This window comes from Neovison vison, chromosome 5 (assembly GCF_020171115.1).
Source record: "Neovison vison isolate M4711 chromosome 5, ASM_NN_V1, whole genome shotgun sequence".
NCBI lineage: Eukaryota > Metazoa > Chordata > Mammalia > Carnivora > Mustelidae > Neogale > Neogale vison.
The window spans coordinates 92573826-92591987 of NC_058095.1; the positions used below are offsets into that span (position 1 = coordinate 92573826).

At 48.3% G+C, this 18162-nt stretch overlaps 1 protein-coding gene across 1 annotated transcript in view; it reads right to left on the reverse strand.

The window, feature by feature from the left end:
- Nucleotides 1-646: 646 nt before the first annotated feature.
- Nucleotides 647-18162, reverse strand: part of FLT1 (fms related receptor tyrosine kinase 1) — a 177184-nt gene continuing 159668 nt past the window's right edge. Inside the window, exons 25-30 of the mRNA XM_044249518.1 lie at nt 16695-16794; nt 11354-11459; nt 10947-11089; nt 8668-8752; nt 6784-6878; nt 647-3754 (exon numbers count right to left, since the gene is read on the reverse strand). Coding sequence (XP_044105453.1) covers nt 3553-3754; nt 6784-6878; nt 8668-8752; nt 10947-11089; nt 11354-11459; nt 16695-16794 — 731 coding nt within the window. The 3' untranslated portion in view covers nt 647-3552. The remainder of the gene's footprint in view (nt 3755-6783; nt 6879-8667; nt 8753-10946; nt 11090-11353; nt 11460-16694; nt 16795-18162) is intronic.

Genomic DNA, 18162 nt, shown 5'->3' on the forward strand with positions numbered 1-18162 from the left:
CATTTACTGGGATGAGTCATTTTTCTTCTTTCTTGCCTCTGTACCCAAGAGAATCAGCCTGATTTCCCTTACATGTCTCCAGTCTAGTTTCCTCATGATGTTTTTAGGAAGGTGATATAAGACCACTTTCCAAGATGATGTGTTGGTCACTTATGTCTATTAGTGATGATCTGAATTATTTCTCTTTTTAGGATGTAATCCACCAAAAGACAAGCAAAGGACACTTGGCAGGTGTACTTTTCTTAGGGAAGCTCTTGTGTTTTGGGCTTTTGTGTAATTACTTTGTATGGTTCCCTGCACACCACCTCTAATACTCAACCGTAAATGCGCACACACACCCTGTAATTGTGGTCATCATTTCTTAGCTGAAAATCAGTGTCTGGGAAAACCCACCTCTTTTTAAGTTAAGGGTATTTCCATTTGCAGCCAGCACATGCCCTCAGTGTGTACATTTTACTCTGATTGTGTTCTTTTTAGTGTTTTGTTTTCCGGACCATGTGCCTAGCATGAGTTTGGTTTTGATTTACTGATGCTTTAGAACTGTCATCTTGCAGCACAGAGAGAAAGCTCTCAGAACACCAGTCCTCCACCCCCAAGGAAACCTGTGACCCCTTTTTTCATGTATAAGCAAATTGGAGAAAATATGTAGATGTTTTTAGAAGTTAATTTTATTATATGAAGATAGCATACAAAATACATTCATAGTGACTAGAGATGTAGGACCAAATTAAGTCTTACTTATATCTGCAGCATATATTCTTGGTATGTATAAAAGTAACTTTAAAATTCCAGTCTCCTTAAATAGTTACGCACAAAACACACACACGTATATACACATACAGTTACTACCACTGTCAAAGATGCGCTCCTCCTTTCCCCAGTGAAAAGGGGCTGGCAAGTATCTGTTTCATGTCTGACATTCTTACGGGCTGGGAAACAAGGCACAGCTAGAAGACCTACATGACATTTTTCAGGATTTGGACGAATTTGTTCCATGGGCTAAAACGAAGGTCTGAGCATCATTTCTTAGACTAACTAGATACAGACTTGCATATGGTTTCGGTCCCGTTCCACCCACACTGTTACACATACATGGTCTCAGAAATCCTGAAAGGAAATGCTGCTTTACTTGTCAGTGCCAACTATTTTTGTCATAAAGGGCAAGTGGTTCCAATAATATCATCAGTTAATTAATGTTTTCGTTTTCAGTGCTGTTTAATAAATGTTCAGGGCTGGTAAACGAACCATTCCGTGGCAAGCCCTTTGCCACTAGATAGACCCATTCCTGCAAGCTTCCACTTCTCTTTCTGCATTAAGGCTCTAGCTGGAACCATTGTTGACTGATGGACTTGTGGAGGCTATAAACCTGAGTCTTTGAGCAGCTGAATTAACACAGTTCTAGTATATGTTTTTGTTTTGGAAAGATGGCATTACTAAAGTCTGAACAATCCAGAATTAGATCATTGAAATCAAGATGCAGTACCTGTAGTGAAGGTTTTTGTTTTCACTCACTGCTGGCTCCTTATTTGATTTGAAAGCATGAAAGAATTAAGGTCTTCTTTTATTTTCCCTATTCAACCTCCTTCTGGTTCCCTGATTGATACTGTTGCCGGCTGTCCCAGATGCTTTTGTGCGTGCAAAGAAGAGGAAGAACAAAGCTCATCCCCTCTTCTGGTCCTGGCCTGGTTTTGTTGGCCCTGGGCTCTTGGTGGAGAGGCCTGCCTCACCTCTCTGCCGGCCAGAGGTTTCCCCAGCAGAGCCACCAGTGGTGCACCTGCCGCCTCCCTTGGGGTGTGCTGACCGTCCCAGCTCTTCATACTAAGAACCTTGAAACCAGAGTGTGACACACAGGGAAGGAAGCAAAGATTCTTCCAGTATATTTCAGGTTCTAGAGTTAAGTTTCTTGCATAAAGGGAAGCATATTCTTCTCTACCACCAGAAGCAGCAGGTCACTGTTGTCTGTCCAGCCTTGACTGGTTTTAGAAGGTGCATACATCCTAAATACATAGCATCAAACTGAGCCAATTGAGAGAGCCAGGGTCCTCAGACCCTGAAAAGTCGGCACCCTTGTGTACCCTGTCTCCCTACTTCCATCATCCTCAGACCCAAGGCAAGGTCCAAAGCAGATGAAAAGAGGCTTTTCTCCTCTTGATGGCTCATTAACTAATATCCTGAGTCCCAATTCTAAAAGTATCTTGCATAAATTACATATCACCTTTTTTCTCAAGGAGCATAAAGTGCTTAATAAACATTGGTTAACGTTCTTCCACATCTTTCCAGTAGACTAGCATGAGACAGTAGAATCCCCACTAAAAAGGAAACATGGTTGACTTCCTAGCCTTTGGGTCCCAACCAAACCAACAGTGAGTTGGTTTGGTTGGTATAGAGATGGGGTTTTCACTCTGTTCATCCTGTTTTGGCTCCATCTGTCCTGGTTTTGGTATAGAGGAAACCATCCGCAAGACTCATTTTCATCCTCCTCAGCTTCCTTTTATAACTAACTGGACAAAACAGGTTAATGTAAAAAATTGAGTGAAGTATCTTGATTATATATTAAGACTCAAAAAAGAATCTGACAGTATTTTGGAACATGTGGCTTAAAGCCTGACCAGTAACCCTAAACAGGCCAAACTCGTTCCAATTAGCTACTCAGAGCAAGGAACCTGCTAAGTGTGAGGCCATCACGCTGCAGAGCCAACTTAGCTCAGGGTGAGTATTCAGTGTATCTTGCTAGAGGGGCCTGCAGTCTTGGCTCAGATTTAAGCACAAGTTCAGTGCTAGAAATTTTCAAATGTGCCATATATGGGAACGGGCATCGATCCAGTCCCATAGGTAAGATTTTAAAATTTGTTCTGTAGTTCCAAAAAAATACGTTCATCCTTTTCTTGCCTGCCAGAATCCGGAAAATGTCCCCTTGTCCTTCTGTCCTGCCTGCTCCCTGGCTGAATTCTCCATGTGGACTGGGTTTGGTCAGGCTTTGGAAGCCACAGCATGGTCATGGCTGATAGCCCTCTCCTACTCCCTTCCCATCTGGGACAGCACAAATTCCCTACAGTGCTCTGTCCTGTTTGCTCTCTGCTTCCTTTCTCCCTTCTTTCCTTCTCCTCCTCCTATGTTGCTTCTGCTAGAGGACCCCAGAGACATTGCACAGGCCGGCTTGGGGCTGGATGCCTCCCGGTTCCAGGAGGCTGGGCCCTATCAAGTCCATACTGCACTTCGGGATCAGTGCATCTCCCGAATGAATCATCAAATGCCCTGTGGTCTCGGGGGTAGGAGCAGGTAAGTCATTGGGCTTAGAAAGGGTTTCTCTAACACACTGAATAATGTGAGGATTTACCAGTGGTGTTTTTCACTTATCGCTATTACTCTATCTGGGGTTACATTCTTGTTAGTCAAAAAGAAAAAAAAAGCACTATTAAAAATCACAAAAGGCAGCTTGCTCCTGTGGAAAGGTAAAGGTGTAAATTTATATATGTGTCATACTGGCAAAAGCTAGTTTTCAGGGGGCATAAATACTTGTGTGGTTCTAGAAAGAAGGTGATGTGTCAAACTTTAGACAGGCGGGGTGGAGTATAAGACCACCGAGTTGTAGTCTGGGGGAGGAGAGCAGCACGAAATCTTCTTTTCCAGCTCTGAGTTGTCATACGTGAACCTGCGTCTTCCTCTGTTGATGTGCCCACACCCGGAAGGGCAGAAAGCAGGCGGCGTGAGGTCAGAAAGCCCCGACTCCTTGCTTTTACTGGTTACTCTCAAGCTAAAGAGAGAAAAGAAAAATAAATAAATAAATGTTGCGAAACCGATTGCTTGAAAACAAATGCTAGCGTCCACTCCTTCCTGTTAGGTCTTGGCTCATAACTGTTCTAGAGCTAATGGTTATTGAACCCCTTCTCCGTCTCAGGTCAGGGGTTCTGTTCTAGGGCCGTGCGCTGTTTCTCTACTACTAACTTGGGGGCACCAGGCAGAGAGATGCCTTCCTCTGGCCAGGGACTGGACTGAGTGAATAGATACTGCAAATCCATAATCCTGGGTGGAAAATAATTCCAAGACGGGTATGGCCTTCCCCTGCTCTTGGGCCAGTTGGCTACCGGGGTAGGCTGAAAAATGCTCCCGCCTCCAAAGCACGTTGATCTCAAATCCCTGGAACCTGTGAATAGTGCTTTGTCAAAAGACTGAGTATTACCTCATGTGGGAAGACAGGTGATGAAGCTAAAGGTCTTCAGAGGAATCTCGGCTCTGCCAACATCCTGGTTTGGGACTTCTGGCCTCCAGAAGTACAACAGAATGACTTTCTCTCGGCTTAAGCCTCTAACTTCGTGGGGATGTGTCACAACAGCCTCAAGAAACAAACCGCTTCAGACAGACGGGTCAGTACAGCTGTTTCCCTACCATGTTTGTATTCTAAAAAATGGATATTAGGGGACTGTCGCTAGCAAGGCTCAAAGGAGAAGAAACTGGCTTCTGGTTCTTTCTGTTACATCCAGCCTGAGACAGATACACAGGGAAGAAAAGCTGCTCTTGTCGTTTCATGTTCGTTTGTTTCTTCAGGCTGGGGTGAGAATGAGAAAACCTCGTATGTTACGGCATTATTCCGATGGGGCCTGGACTAACGTCAAGCATTCTCCATATTTTTAATGTCAAGAGTCGAGGGCAAGATGATTGCTTTCCTTCACAGAGATCTTGAGTAAGTGTTCCAAAATAGGGAACAAAAGGTTGTTGGTAGTCTGCTTTCTTTTCTCCCTTATCTACGTCATCTTTGTGAGGGTCCCCTAACCCGCTCCCCTCTGAGGGGACTCTGCTCTGGTACCATCACAGTGCTCATGTTAAAAGGAAACAAGTGCGAAGATCTGCCTGTCAGCGTGCCTCCCTTTCAGACTTCCTTGTGGTGGTTAAATTGTGCTAACTCTGTCACTGAGGGGCATTTGGGGCCACATTTTGACGTGGATCAAGGTCAGCGAATTACAGCCTGTGGGCTGGCCATCTGCTTGGTTTCCTTTTTTTTTTTTTTTTTAACAGCTTTATTGAGATACAGCTCACCTGTTTAAGGTGTGCAGCTGCAAGGTTTTTAGTATATTCACAGATGGTGCGACCATCAACACAATCGCGTTTAGAACATTCTCCTCACCCCGCAAAACACATACCCAGTTGCATAGCCGGTTACCCTTCCTCCCCACACTTCCCACCCCCGGCCCTAGTCTGCCACCGACTGACTTTGTTTCTATAGATTGGCCTATTCCTGGCATTTACGTAAATGGACTCCTACGCTATGTAGTCTGTTGCGACTGGCTTTGTTCACTGAACAGTGTTTCCGGGGCTTGTCCACACTGTAACATGGGTCCGTACTTCATACTTCTTATTGGCAAATAATATTTGTATGGGTGTACTGCGTTTTATCAACTCATCAACTGAAGGGCAGTTGGCTTGTTTTTACTTTGGGTTATTATGAATGCTGCTGCCATGAACTTGTGTGACTAAGCTTTTGTGCGGCCGTACGTTTTCATTCTGTTAGGTATATACCGAAGGAGGGGGATTGCGTGACTCTAACCTTTGGAAGAACTGCTGCTATCCTGTTTCCCAAAGTGACTGTACCATTTCCCATTCCCACCGCAACACACGACGCTTATAATTTCTCCACATCCTCATCAACGCCAGCTTTTCGGTTCTAGCTCTGCTAGTGGGTATGAAGTGGTATCTCGTCATGGTTTTGATTTGTGTTTCCCTGATGACTCATGACCTTAAGCAACTTTTCATGCACTCACTGGCCGCAGCCCTGTGTTTCTGTAAAGTTTACTGGAACACAGCCACACCTCCTTGTTTATAGATGGGTGATGGCTGCTTTTATCCTACAATGGCAGAGTTGAGTAACTATTGTTTTTAAGATTCTATTTATTAGAGAGAGAGATTGAGAATGAGCAGGGGGAGCAGGACAGGAGGACCGGGAGAGGGAGCCTCTCTGCTGAGCAGGGAACCCGATGTGGGGCTCTATCCCAGAACCCTGCGATCATGACCTGAGCCGAAAGCAGAGACTTAACTGACTGAGCAACCCAGGCACCCCCAAGTAGTTGTTTTCTATGTGACTCCTGAAGAAAAAGTCTGCTGACCCCTGGTTTAGAGGAGGGAGGAGCATGTTCTGCCTTTGAGTGAGATGGGCAGGTATTGAGTCGGGAAAGGTAGGAATGCCTTATAGATCAGCTCAGCCTTTGCCTGTCCAGCACGATCCCTAGGTAGAGACGAGCACAGAGAAGCTGCGGTGATAGGGCCGGTAATGTAAAAAGCTGGGGCCCAGGTAATTCCAACAGCACTTGCCAATGGCCACCATAGGGAGGGTGGGGTGCCAGGAGCCAACAAGAAACCAGCCTTCTCTTGGAAGCGTCGGCTTCTCAGGATGGCATGTCTTAGGCCGGGAAAACAGGACCGTGTGCTTTCCCATACCAATGCTGCCAGCCCCGGGTATAAGCACGGGCCAGCTGCCCTCCCTGCCCCCATAAGCATGTCTCCATTTGACTTTTGCCCTGTTCAGTTGGGCCTTGAATCGGGCTCCTTCCAGCCGAGACACTGTGTTTCATGTGTTTGGACTGCCTGTCCTGCTAGAATTGTCCGTACGTTTCTACTCGAATCCTTCTCAGCACTTGGTGCTCATTTCTCTGATTTTTATACCCTCCTTCTTGCCCATCTGAGGGCTGTAGTTCAAGAGGGTGAGTGGTCCCCACTGAGTTTTCCCCAGCATCTTCCTTCATACCCCTACCCCCATCGGCTGGTCACAGAAAAGACCCCCAGCTTCCTTACTCAATCTTCACAGAGGCCTTGGGTTTGCTCTCAGCCCAGGTGAAGCGCTTCAACAAGGGGGAGGCCAGTAGGGTGCTGCTGTCCACCTGGTAATCCTGGAGGGAGGAAGGAAACAGATGTCACTCCTTGGCTGACCCCAGAGAGGTCCGATCTGGGGGCGTGATACTGGGATGCACGTCTGAAGTCTCTGTCCTCCCCTGCCTATTAAGACCAAGCACGTTCTCCATATGCGCAAATCAAAGTGTTGTCAGTGGCAAGAAACGCCTATTGTGTTTCTGGTGAAACAGAAACAGTCAAGACCCTGTGACTTTGAGGTCCTTCTTCCTGAAGGTGACAAAAATACCTTTAAACAAAAGGGGAAGCTTCAGGTAACAGGAGAGCATTTTTCAAATTAAACTTGGATGCAAATGATTGTATACAGCTATGAAAGCGAATTATGGCAGAGATTGTTGTCTGTGAGTATGCCGCTATTTGGGGCCTACCTAAATGCAAACACTGCGAGACGTTAAAAAGGCCTGGTGTTTTTTTGTTTTGTTTTGTTTTGTTTTTTTTGTGGACCCTATGGAATTTTGGGGCCCTCCATGGTCACGGTTTGCAACAATTCCATTTTCTCCGTGGTTCAGCTTTAGCGTGGAGTCCCAGGCAGGCTCCCGCGTACTCTGCGTTCCCAGCGTGTGGACTCCACACTCTGTCCCTCTGAGCCTCTGACAGGGCTGTGTTCATGTGTGTGTGTACTCATCAGCAGGCAAGCCTAAGTGAGCAAAGGAGCTGTTGCTGTCCCCACTGTATCGGGCTGGGGGGGGGGCGGTAAGGTGGACAGAAATCTTCCGTGTTTGGCTCAGCATCGCTTCCTGGCACTTAAAGCCGGCTTAAGAAGCAGAAAAACAAAATTTCCAGCTACTTTTCTTTTGTGTTCTGCGGCTTAGTTGTAATGCTTTTAAGTGTTCCAGTCATCTTTTCCTCTCGTGTGTTTGAAACTCTCCTGGTGCTTTCTAAATGACGACTGTGCTGGGTCTCAAGGTCACTGGGTTTGCAGTCATCACCTTCCCACGGGGGTGGGCTTCCCAGCCCTTTCATGGGACCCGGGCCTTACCAGTGCTCCTCAAACTTTGCCATGCACATCTGTCCCCCGGGGACCTCGTGAGAGGGCAAAGTCTGACTCCATGAGTGTGGATGGGTTTTGAGACTTGGCATTTCTAGCCCGCTTAGTGACCACGGTGCTTATCTGGAGATCACACTTCAAGTGTCAGGGGCTTGGTGGCAGAGGGGTACTCCTGCCCAGCCCCCCCACTCCTCCCCGTATTCTCTCAACCTCACGTCCCAGAGTTTCAGTGGGACCAGCTGGATAAAGCCTTGTGTTTGCCGGGCTGCACTGTTTTCTCTCAGTGTGGCTGGGTAGGACTGTGGCTGTTCAGCTTCTAGAACCTCAGTGGGAAGGAGCATGAGGCCTGGGTCGACTTCTCTCAGGACCGCAAGGCTATTCTTAAGGGAGAGCTTTCTGTTAGATCCTGAAGACCCAGCCACTCACAGCTTTGAGTTCCTCCATTAATCTGAAGCAGGATTCCATCTTTGATCGCCAAGAAGCTTAGAAACACTATGAGGTTTCCTAAGGGACTTAACTATGCCCAGGTGAAGACGTGGTCCTTGAGTGAATTCGGGGTCATCGTCAAACTATAAAATTACCTGCTTTCAAGTTAGCTCTCTATAGCTAAGTCTTGTTAAGTCTGTATAGTTAAGTCTTGTTACTCCCCTGAAATTGTCATTTCTGCCACTATTCATGACTGACCCCCACGGACCGAGAGCCACCAGACTACCAGAGTTTGGATAGAGACCACAAAAAGGGCCCTGGCATGGGGCCTTGAGTATGTGAATCCCCTTACTTACATCAAAGATAGAGGTGGTGTTTGGTGAAAGTTCTTCAAAGGTTTTGATTCTCTCCAGACTCATAAAATTGAAAGCATTTACGTATCTGATGAAGAAGCAGAAAGAATAGTCAAGACAGGAAAATGCATCCAGCTTTTATTAGCTGGGAGACTATGGGTGCTGTATCCTAGCTGAGGTGAACCACAGTCCCACAGGAATCCCCTGGCTCCTGAGGCTGAAGGTCTCCTGCTCTGCGTGCCCCCTCGGGATCTTCCCATGGCAGTCAATCCACACTGCATAGTTTTGAGCAAAACCCCAGAGGACCCTTGAGAGACTCCTCAGTGGCTGGGCTTCCAGTCCCTTGTGGAACTGGAGAAATGTGAGGCCTAGAAGAAACCTGAATCCTCACACGGTCTAAACACCCTATCCTATAAAGGAGAGAAATGATGCCCAGAGAAGGAATAGGACTTGATCACATGGAGTTGCCTACTTCTTAAAGAGTGTGAGGAGACCAGGGAAATGACCTTGCAAGGTCACACAGCTGATGTAACAGCTAGTCCTGTATATTCTGTTCTGGGATTCCAGATTGGGAGAAATGGAGAGTATTTTTGTGTTTTCTCCTATAACTACTGGTCTGTTGCTGAAGACCCAGTAGGAAGGCTGCAGAGAGCTGCACTATGTGCTTCCTCCTAAGGCAAGTTCACCTACAGACTGAGTTTCTCCATCTGAAACCCCATCATCACCTGTAAGGCCAAATTTCTTAGCTAAGCTAGTTATTGGCCGAAGGCTTAGCAGCATCCTAAAAAGGCAAAAATAACTGACAACTTCCCTCCCCCACCTCTGATACAATCAGATATCGCTCATCCCAGCTAGTTTTTAATCTTAAAAAAGGGTGATTCATGTGTCAGCCTCTTGGGCTGGTTGGGAAGCGTGAGCAGGTACCACTGACCTATAACCCACGACCACAGATCCGGGCTGGCCTTCTAGGCCTGTCAGAGATGGCTATCGGTCCTTTCAGACTGCCCCAACCTTTAGCCGTGCCTCCCTTGTCTGAACTGGGGCCAAAGCTCTAGGGTTGTGCCCACACAGATAAAGATGCCACAAGACCCACAGGATAGTCTAAATGTCCTAAAAACTGCTCTGATGGCATGGGAACAGGGAGCAAGTATCCAAACACCTAGGTTACAAACTCCAATCTGGCTCTTTCTAGACGCACCATTTTGGCAAGCCATCTGCCATGGAGCCTTAATGTCCCCGTTTGTGTAACAGGACTAATAATACCTACTGTAGAGTACTGTTTAGAGCATTAAAGGAATTGATGTCCACAAAGAGCTGGGCACAGGGCCAGGCCACACATAGCGTGTGTGTGAATGAGTACGATACGCGTGGAACCGTTAGCAGCAGTGAACATCCTCGTGTAATGTTAGGACTGGTGTGTGATGCGTGTGTAACCACTACTAAGGACATGCTGATACACGTGTAACCACTTGTGCCAAACGTGTGATACACGTGTAATCATTAGTACCCAAGAGCCAAGTCCTGCCCCCACCCAGTAGAGACACTAAATCAGTATTTTTCCCCTATATCTCTTCAAATTTCTCTGCAGTAATGAGAGATAGGCTAGTGTGTCAAGTAAGGAAAAAAAAAAAGTTTAATCTAAGGTCATATTAAAAAAAAAATTATGGGGGGGTGCCTGGGTGGCTCAGTGGGTTAAGCCGCTGCCTTCGGCTCAGGTCATGATCTCAGGGTCCTGGGATCGAGTCTCGCATCGTGCTCTCTACTCAGCAGGGAGCCTGCTTCTCCCTCTCTCTCTCTCTCTGCCTGCCTCTCTGTCTACTTGTGATTTCTCTCTGTCAAATAAATAAATAAAATCTTAAAAAAAAAATTATGGGGAGGGAAAGAAAGAGGTAGGAGCATTCTAGAATAAAACTGAAGAAAATGTAATGTCCTGTTCTTGATTGGATCCTGTGTTTGTCTTTTGTTTTTTCTTAAGGTATAAAAGACATTTGGGGAACTTAAGGAAATAGGAATATTTAATAAGGGAACTATCCGTTTCTTTGGTGTGATCATTTTGACGTGGCAACACAGGAGAACGACCTTCTTACAAGATTTTGGGGTAGAATGTTATAATGCCTTAAGCTCTCCTTCAGTTAGTTCAGCAAAAACAAAAAAATACACCTATAAAGTCTATACATAGAGACAAAATAGAGCAAAATGTTAACTACAGCTGAATTTAGGAGGTAGACCCGTTGTCTAATGTTTGAAAATGTTATAAGACTGAGGAAAGAAAGAAATCTTACCTGACATTATCAGAACTTCCTGAATTAAACTTTGGATGCGAAATATCTTCCTTGAAGAAGTCATCAGAGAAGGCAGGAGGTGAATATGTGAACCCACTATTTCCTGTCAGTATGGCATTTAATGGGATATAGTCCTTGCCATCCTAAAATACCAAAGATGGAACTCTAATTATACAAATTTCTATTTCAACCCATGTCTGGGAAATAGGCCAGCTTCAGCTGTGCCATTTCTGCCATCTCTGTTGTGTTTTGGGAAGATAATTGTGCATACACACACGCACACATGCACACACACTTAACTGCTAATCTCTGCTATTAATAGCTCTTACACAACAAACAAAACACCCCCTTGACTTCTATTCAAAGGCATTTGGGGCTTCTCCTATGCAAGATAAACTCAGCTTTACCTGTTGTACGTTTGCTTGAAGCAAATCGCCTAGCTTTTCCACAAGTTCTGCAAATCTTGGCCTTTCTTTTGGGTCTTTGTGCCAGCAGTCCAACATGATCTGGTAGCTGTCGGGGGGAAAGCACAACAGAAGTAGCTGAAGACCGGTGGTAATCGTGTAAATTGCCCCAAACCTGTCAGCAAAGTGATGCGTATTGTCCCAGAGACCCAGACTAGGCTTCTTGTAGCATTTCGCGTTCGCCTTCATGTTTGGGCAGGGATAGGCCACACCCTCCCATGCAAGGCTGCTGGGACCAGGTCCTGTAGTAGTGGGAAACACGTCTACAAAGGCAGACTAATAAACCAACCCTCTGGAGCCCATCACCACCCAGGTTCTTTGGCATGCTGGTCGGTTCTGCAGGAGGGAAGGCGCGAGCTCTTCTTGAATAAAGCTGGGCTCCTGCGAAAGGAAGCCCCACCATGGACTTGCACTTGGCTGTGCAGTGGAGCGCTCCTCCCCCGACTCTCAAAAGCAGGGCAATGTCCCTTAAAGGTAAAAGCTCACATACACACCAATATCCATGGGCAAATTGTTCGTAGTACTTCTAGTCTCAGGCTGTTAAGGAGCCTGAGCCAATCTTTTCTTTTTTAAGAAGCATGTGGTGTGTCCATGGCCTCATGGCTCCATGATAGAGCTCAGCAGTGGAGACGGGTGGAGAAGGCATTGTTTACAAGACCCCTGTCCCTTGCAGAAGGTGAACGTTTGTGTAGAGGGTGGGTCATTCCTTGGGCCGCCTGCAGGTTCTGGCATACGGCTCCGCCCCGCCCCCGCCCAGCTCCAGCATTTCAAAGCCGCCATCACCAATGGGCTTCCCTCGCCTCTCAAGGAGCCAGGTACAGACTGAGTGAGGTATGGACATGTTTGTCTTAATCTCACAGAAGCTAGGTGGTGTCCTGGGATTTAAACGTCAACAGGCTTTCCCTACAAGTCTTCTCCTCTGACCTTGGAGATTGGAAAGGTATTGGGTTCTTCTCTTGGTCTTGCTGGAGGGAATGCAGGTCTTAGCCTGCCCCACCCCCTCCACAGAACAGAGGCCAGAGGCTTGGAGATTTACCCTCCTTGGGCTCTTGGCTCTCCTCGAGAGCTGTTTACTATTTGTAATCTCTTCTCTTAGAAGATCATCTGGGCTAGAGAGGTCTCTGACCAAGTTGGAGCAAAGTCCAAATGGCCTCAGCATTTGGAACCGGATCAGAACCTGGCTGTTGGCGCTGTGGGGGAGGGACCACGTCTCCGCACCCCTGACCTAGCTCAGGCACTTCCACAAAGGTACTCCAGTATCTGATGTGAAGTCAGACTGGTCTCTGGGAAGACCTAGCAAGGCTAATCTGCAAAATATATATCCTGACTGAGGAGGGGGATAGAGTCAGTGCTCCGAGCTTCCTGGCAGCTGGAGAAAAGGAAGAGTAACTATGTGATGCACATAAGGCAAAAGTTAAAAACAGACCAGATACTTGGAAGAAGCCTGGCTGTTCCTAGAACTGAAATCCGAAAGAAAGCTGTCCTACATGCCTCTCAACACTGTCATTTCCATCTAGGAAATAACAACTTCATGGGACTGTCTTGTACCTTGTCGTTCAGTGTTGGCCAAAGCCTGAACAGCAGAAGTATCACTCCGGAGAAACGACTCTGAGAGGCAAGACACTGTGGTCCAGGCTGAGGACACTTGCTCTGTTCAGGCAACCCAGGCCAGCCTGCTAGTGGCCAGAGGTCTGAAGGGGCCTAAGACCATCTGCCCGATCCTATGTGGAACTCATGGTTTACTAAGTTTACACGGTTGACTAATTTTTTGAGCTGGGTGCAAAAACGTTTACCAAGGAGACAGGAGGTCACTCGACCAAGCCCGTGGTCCCACATTCCCTGGCTACACTGGCTGTGATGTGATGAAGGCCGGCCTGCTTCCATCTTACCAGCCTGAGGCCGAGGCCGTTCTAACAATGAGCAGTCCTGGAGGCTGTTGGAAGGACGTTCAATGTATATGCGGGTAATGTATAAAAGGTAACCAAAGCTGGGGCGCCTGGGTGGCTCAGTGGGTTAGGCCGCTGCCTTCAGCTCAGGTCATGATCTCAGGGTCCTGGGATCGAGTCCCGCATCGGGCTCTCTGCTCAGCAGGGAGCCTGCTTCCTTCTCCTTCTCTCTCTACCTGCCTCTCTGCCTACTTGTGATCTCTCTCTGTCAAATAAATAAATAAAATCTTTAAAAAAAAAAAAAAAAGGTAACCAAAGCAAGAAAGGCTTGAACCAGGCAAAAAAAGAGGGATAGTTTTGTTGGGGGCCTTGGCTTCTCTCAGTCAGTACCCTTTCCCTGCTGAGCCAAACGCCGCGGTGAACAGGATTCTCCCTGGCTTCTCTCAGCCCAAACTAGCAGAAGGGACCACCTACAACTACTTGCTGTTTTTATTTTGATTCTCGGTTTCTGATTTCTACTTTCCTTTCCTCTTGCTTAAAATCTAATGCAAATCATCTCCGCAAACACCAAAGGAAAAGGAAAAAAAAATCAAAACATTCATTGCTTATTTCCTTATTGAAAGACATCTGATTAAACAGGCCCTGGGCAAGGAACCAGCCACTCAGGGTCGAACCGTTTACATCACTAAGTAAACAGGTTGAGCACAGTAAAGAGACATGAGCTGCACCCACCCCAACAGCCCTCCCTGAAACCAGCTGGGGGAAGGGCTTCCTGTTCAAGCTATGACCCAAGCCCCCAAGTGCACGCCACTTTAGGCCAAGTTCAGGTCACAGGGGCTGGTTCTGAGAGCTGTACTCCGTCCTCCACCCAGGCCTTCCCGCTGTGGAGCAAACAAGAAGGCGAGTTACGCCACCAGCTCGCGAATGCTTGAGAATGGCTGAGGGTTTGGATTCCAGCCTTCTGCGCACACATTTCACAAAGCCACTGCTTTGCACCATTTCTGTAACTCCCCAGCGTTGAGGAACCATCCTTTTGTCTAGAGGCTGCATGGTTTTTCAGGGGTTTCCTGGAGTGGTTCATGTGGAGACTTAAAGCTCTGATAAAGTCCAAGGGGGTTTTCAGCCCAAAGCTGATATGACTTTGTACCTCTGCTGTCCTTTTGGACTGGAATCTGGACAGGTATTAGACCCTGCAAGCATGTAGCCTGGTGTTGTGGACTATGGGCTCAGACACACTTACTAGCCATGTGGCAGACCACTTAGGTATTCTGTGCCTTGGTTTTCTCACCCGTGAAATGGCGTGAATAATTGCACCTACTTTGTAGGGTGGTAATGAGCATTACGTAAGTTAGTATGTGTTCAAGGACCCTTAAGACAGTGCCTGGCACTTAAGCACTTAATATCTTAAGCACTTAAAAAATATTAAATGTTACTCAGTTATTATTACAGTTCGTAGTTGAGAACTAGTCTTGTGATTGTCAGATTTTTAAAAAGAATTATTTATTTATTAGAGAGAGCAGGAGCTGAAGGGCAGAGGGAGAGGAAGAAGCCAACTTCCTGCTGAGCAGGGAGGCCGACGCAGGGCTCGATCCCAGGATGCTGGGATCATGACCTGAGCTGAAGGCAGCCACTTAACAACTAAGCCACCCAGGCACTCCGTGATTGTCAGGTTATACGAAAAGTGGAAGGAATATTCAAAGCACGAGTGGACACATTAGAGAAACCTTTTTTCCCTAAGGAATGTGGCGTATATTTCTAATTTAACAGTCCTGGGATATAGGAAAATCCATCTAAAAGACAGGCTTCTAACCATCTCCTCTGCTACTTAGTCGATGGAGGACACATCACTTTTGAGATGATTAGTCTCATTACTCATCAAATTCAAATTATAACATCTGCCTATTTGCCCCTCAAGGATTGCTGGGAGCTTTGGTTGGAACTGTGTCGGGGAAACACTTAGAAAACCATAAAGTGCAAAGTAATCTCATTTCACTCCAGATCTCCCGGCGGTTGCCCCTCTCCACCAAGCAAAAGGAAGCAGGCGATTAAAAGCTCTCTGTACCGGGGCACCTGAGTGGCTCAGTGGGTTAAAGCCTCTGCCTTCGGCTCAGGTCATGATCCCAGAGTCCTGGGATCGAGCCCCGCATCGGGCTCTCTGCTCAGCGGGGAGCCTGCTTCCTCCTCTCCCTCTCTGCCTGCCTCTCTGCCTACTTGTGATCTCTATCTGTCAAATAAATAAATAAAATCTTACAAAAAAAAAAAAAAAAAGCTCTCTGTACCTTCCAGGCTCCGCAGCTCAAATGTCATCCTGGGGGCTAATCTAGTTCCGTTCCCAGGTCTCAGGAGCCCTGCATCAAGGTCTCCGGACTTTCCTGACCAGACCCCACAGTAGCCTGACAAGACAGGCGCCCCAGCTCCTTTCTGCACTCACGCTCCTCCCCGGAGCTGCCTTCCCGGGCCCTGAGTCTCCCCCCATCCCCCCATCCGGGGCCCTACCTAGTCTTGTCTCCAGATGCTTAAGGAAAGAGACTGCAACCTTGAGCTTTGGCCAAGCCCACACTTCCTTTATTCCCTCTGACTCCTCCCCAAAGGCCATCCCAGGGCTTCTGACAAGACCCCATTGTGCAGGTAGGACAGGGAGGGCCGCCTGCCGGTTCAGGAAAGGTGGTGCCGCCGCAGGAAGGCCTGAGTCCTTGTCAGCAGCTGGACGGAACTGCCCGGTGTCATCCCGTTCCTGCTTAGGCCTCAAAGCACAAAACCTCCACAAAGCTTCAGGGGCAGCAGGGTGTCTGAGGGAGGTCAGCAAGTGTTTGCACAGTGGAGAATGCCTTCACACAGAGCCTAGACTCTAGGACCATAAGCGGGGACCCCCTCAAGAAGTTCCTCAGAGCTGCCAATTCCTAGAATGAGTCTTGACAAGTCGTAATGCCCACAGAGCCTCCTGGGGAGGATGATTACCACTTCATTCGGGAGAGTCCCCTTTCCCTCTCCTGCATCTTTTCCCCTGAACTCCACATGAAAACCCCTCATGGGTCTCTAGCGTGAATGGAGGACGCCCTCCGCCCCCTGGGGCTGCTTAGCTCATCTGGCTTCTGCTTTGGGAATGAGGACAAGGTCTTGTGTTCTGTGCCTGGGTGGTCTGTTCACTGTGCCTGCGTTCATGCCTAGAAGCTCAACTTCTGAGTTCAGTTCCAGCTAATGGCCTTGAAAAGTCATGTCCGTGCTCAAGAGGAGAAGTAGGAAGGCACAGGTCAGGGATCATGTGTCCCACTTCCAGCAAGTACTCCCAGCACAGCTGGGCCCAAGAGGGGCTGAACGTCAGCAGGACTACCCCTTTCAAAGGTGTGCTGGTGGGGAGAGCACGGTCGGGCGGGGAAGGGAGCACACGGGGGGCTCACATTTCAGGAGTTGCGTACTGGGGGGCCCTCATCCTCATGCCTTCCTTCAGGCGGCTGCAGAAGTCCTCGTCCATCTGCACACCCGGGTATGGAGACCCACCTGCGGGAGACAGCAAGGGAAGCACAGGACTTGTCATGGCTGAGGGTGCGGAAGACCACGGGGCAGGGAGGCAGGGTGGGGGGGACGTGAGTTCATGTCTGCCTCCTCCCTTTAAACTGATGGCTTAGGACCATATCCCCCAGGGAATGGATCTCCACAGCCAGTACCACCCGCGGAGAGGCTCTGCAAACCCTGGTCAGCCAGTACCACAGGCTTGCTTGGTGGGTCCTGTGGTGCTGGCTGTCAGAGGCCCACAGGCCGTTCCCATGTCAGGAGAAGGGGTGTCCTCGGCAGGGCGTGCCCCTCCCCCAACAAGGAACTCTCAAGAAAGCCCGTCATCTGAGACTCCTACCTTGGGTGACTGAGAATCTTTTTAAAACCCCAGTGGACCTGGGCTTGGATAGTCATGGGTCATTCACACCTCAGTGAGAATGCTTTACTTCAGCACTGTCTTGTGAATGCTGCTGGGAGCAACACGAGGGAAGGGGGACCTTGAGCTCCAGGGTGAGACTGAACGGGGTAGGGTGTCTGTGGGCTCGAGTGTGCCCGAGGTGGGGCCCAGATTCTGCCTTCCGCCAGTTCTCCCGTCCAGGAGACCCACATAACCCTTTCTTTTAGGGGGATGCTTGGCTGGAGCTAGGGGCAACTCCGCCTCCCGGCCGGCTCTGCTGCAGACCTAGCATCTAGTCTCTTTCGACATGTGTTTGTCTGCACTTTCTAGTGTGTAGGAAGCAGCTGGGAGGCGTGCGGCTCTGGCCCTGTGTCACTGTGGGGCCACTGCGGACGCCAAGCTGCTTTCAAGGACTGGAAGCAACAGGTGTCTGTCATCGAAAGCAGGGGAATGATTTTCACACATTACAGGAAACCAGGGATGTTACTGGGTGAGTTTTATTTGCTCTGAAAGGCAAATTTTTGGCAAAGTCCAAAAGACTGTTGGCTAGACCCCACGCTTGGGAGGCCTCGGAGCATCAGTGTGTCTGGGAGCAGATGTGGGCCCTGTGCACATCTGTGTGCCTGGGATCTCCAACAGGGCTTCTCACCAGCCAGCATGGATGTTATCAGAAGCAGGATAAATGCAACCGTGTTCCCATGGCTCATCTTTGGTAAACCAGCGTCTAGGGCCAGCTGCGCCCTAAAAACGAGCAGCGGCCCATTTCTAACAGTGATGCCGGGTGAGCTGAGCTTGCTGGGATCTTTTTAAAGAGGGGAGGGTGGTGCGGGGCGGGGAAGGAACAAGGTGTTAGGAATTGGGGGGTTTGAGGAATTAGAAGAAGCGAAGGAGAAGGAAAGTATGATGCTGGCGCCCCCCCAACCCCATGTGTGTTCCTACAGAGTGTCCTCGCAGGACAGGGCACTCACGCGTGCACC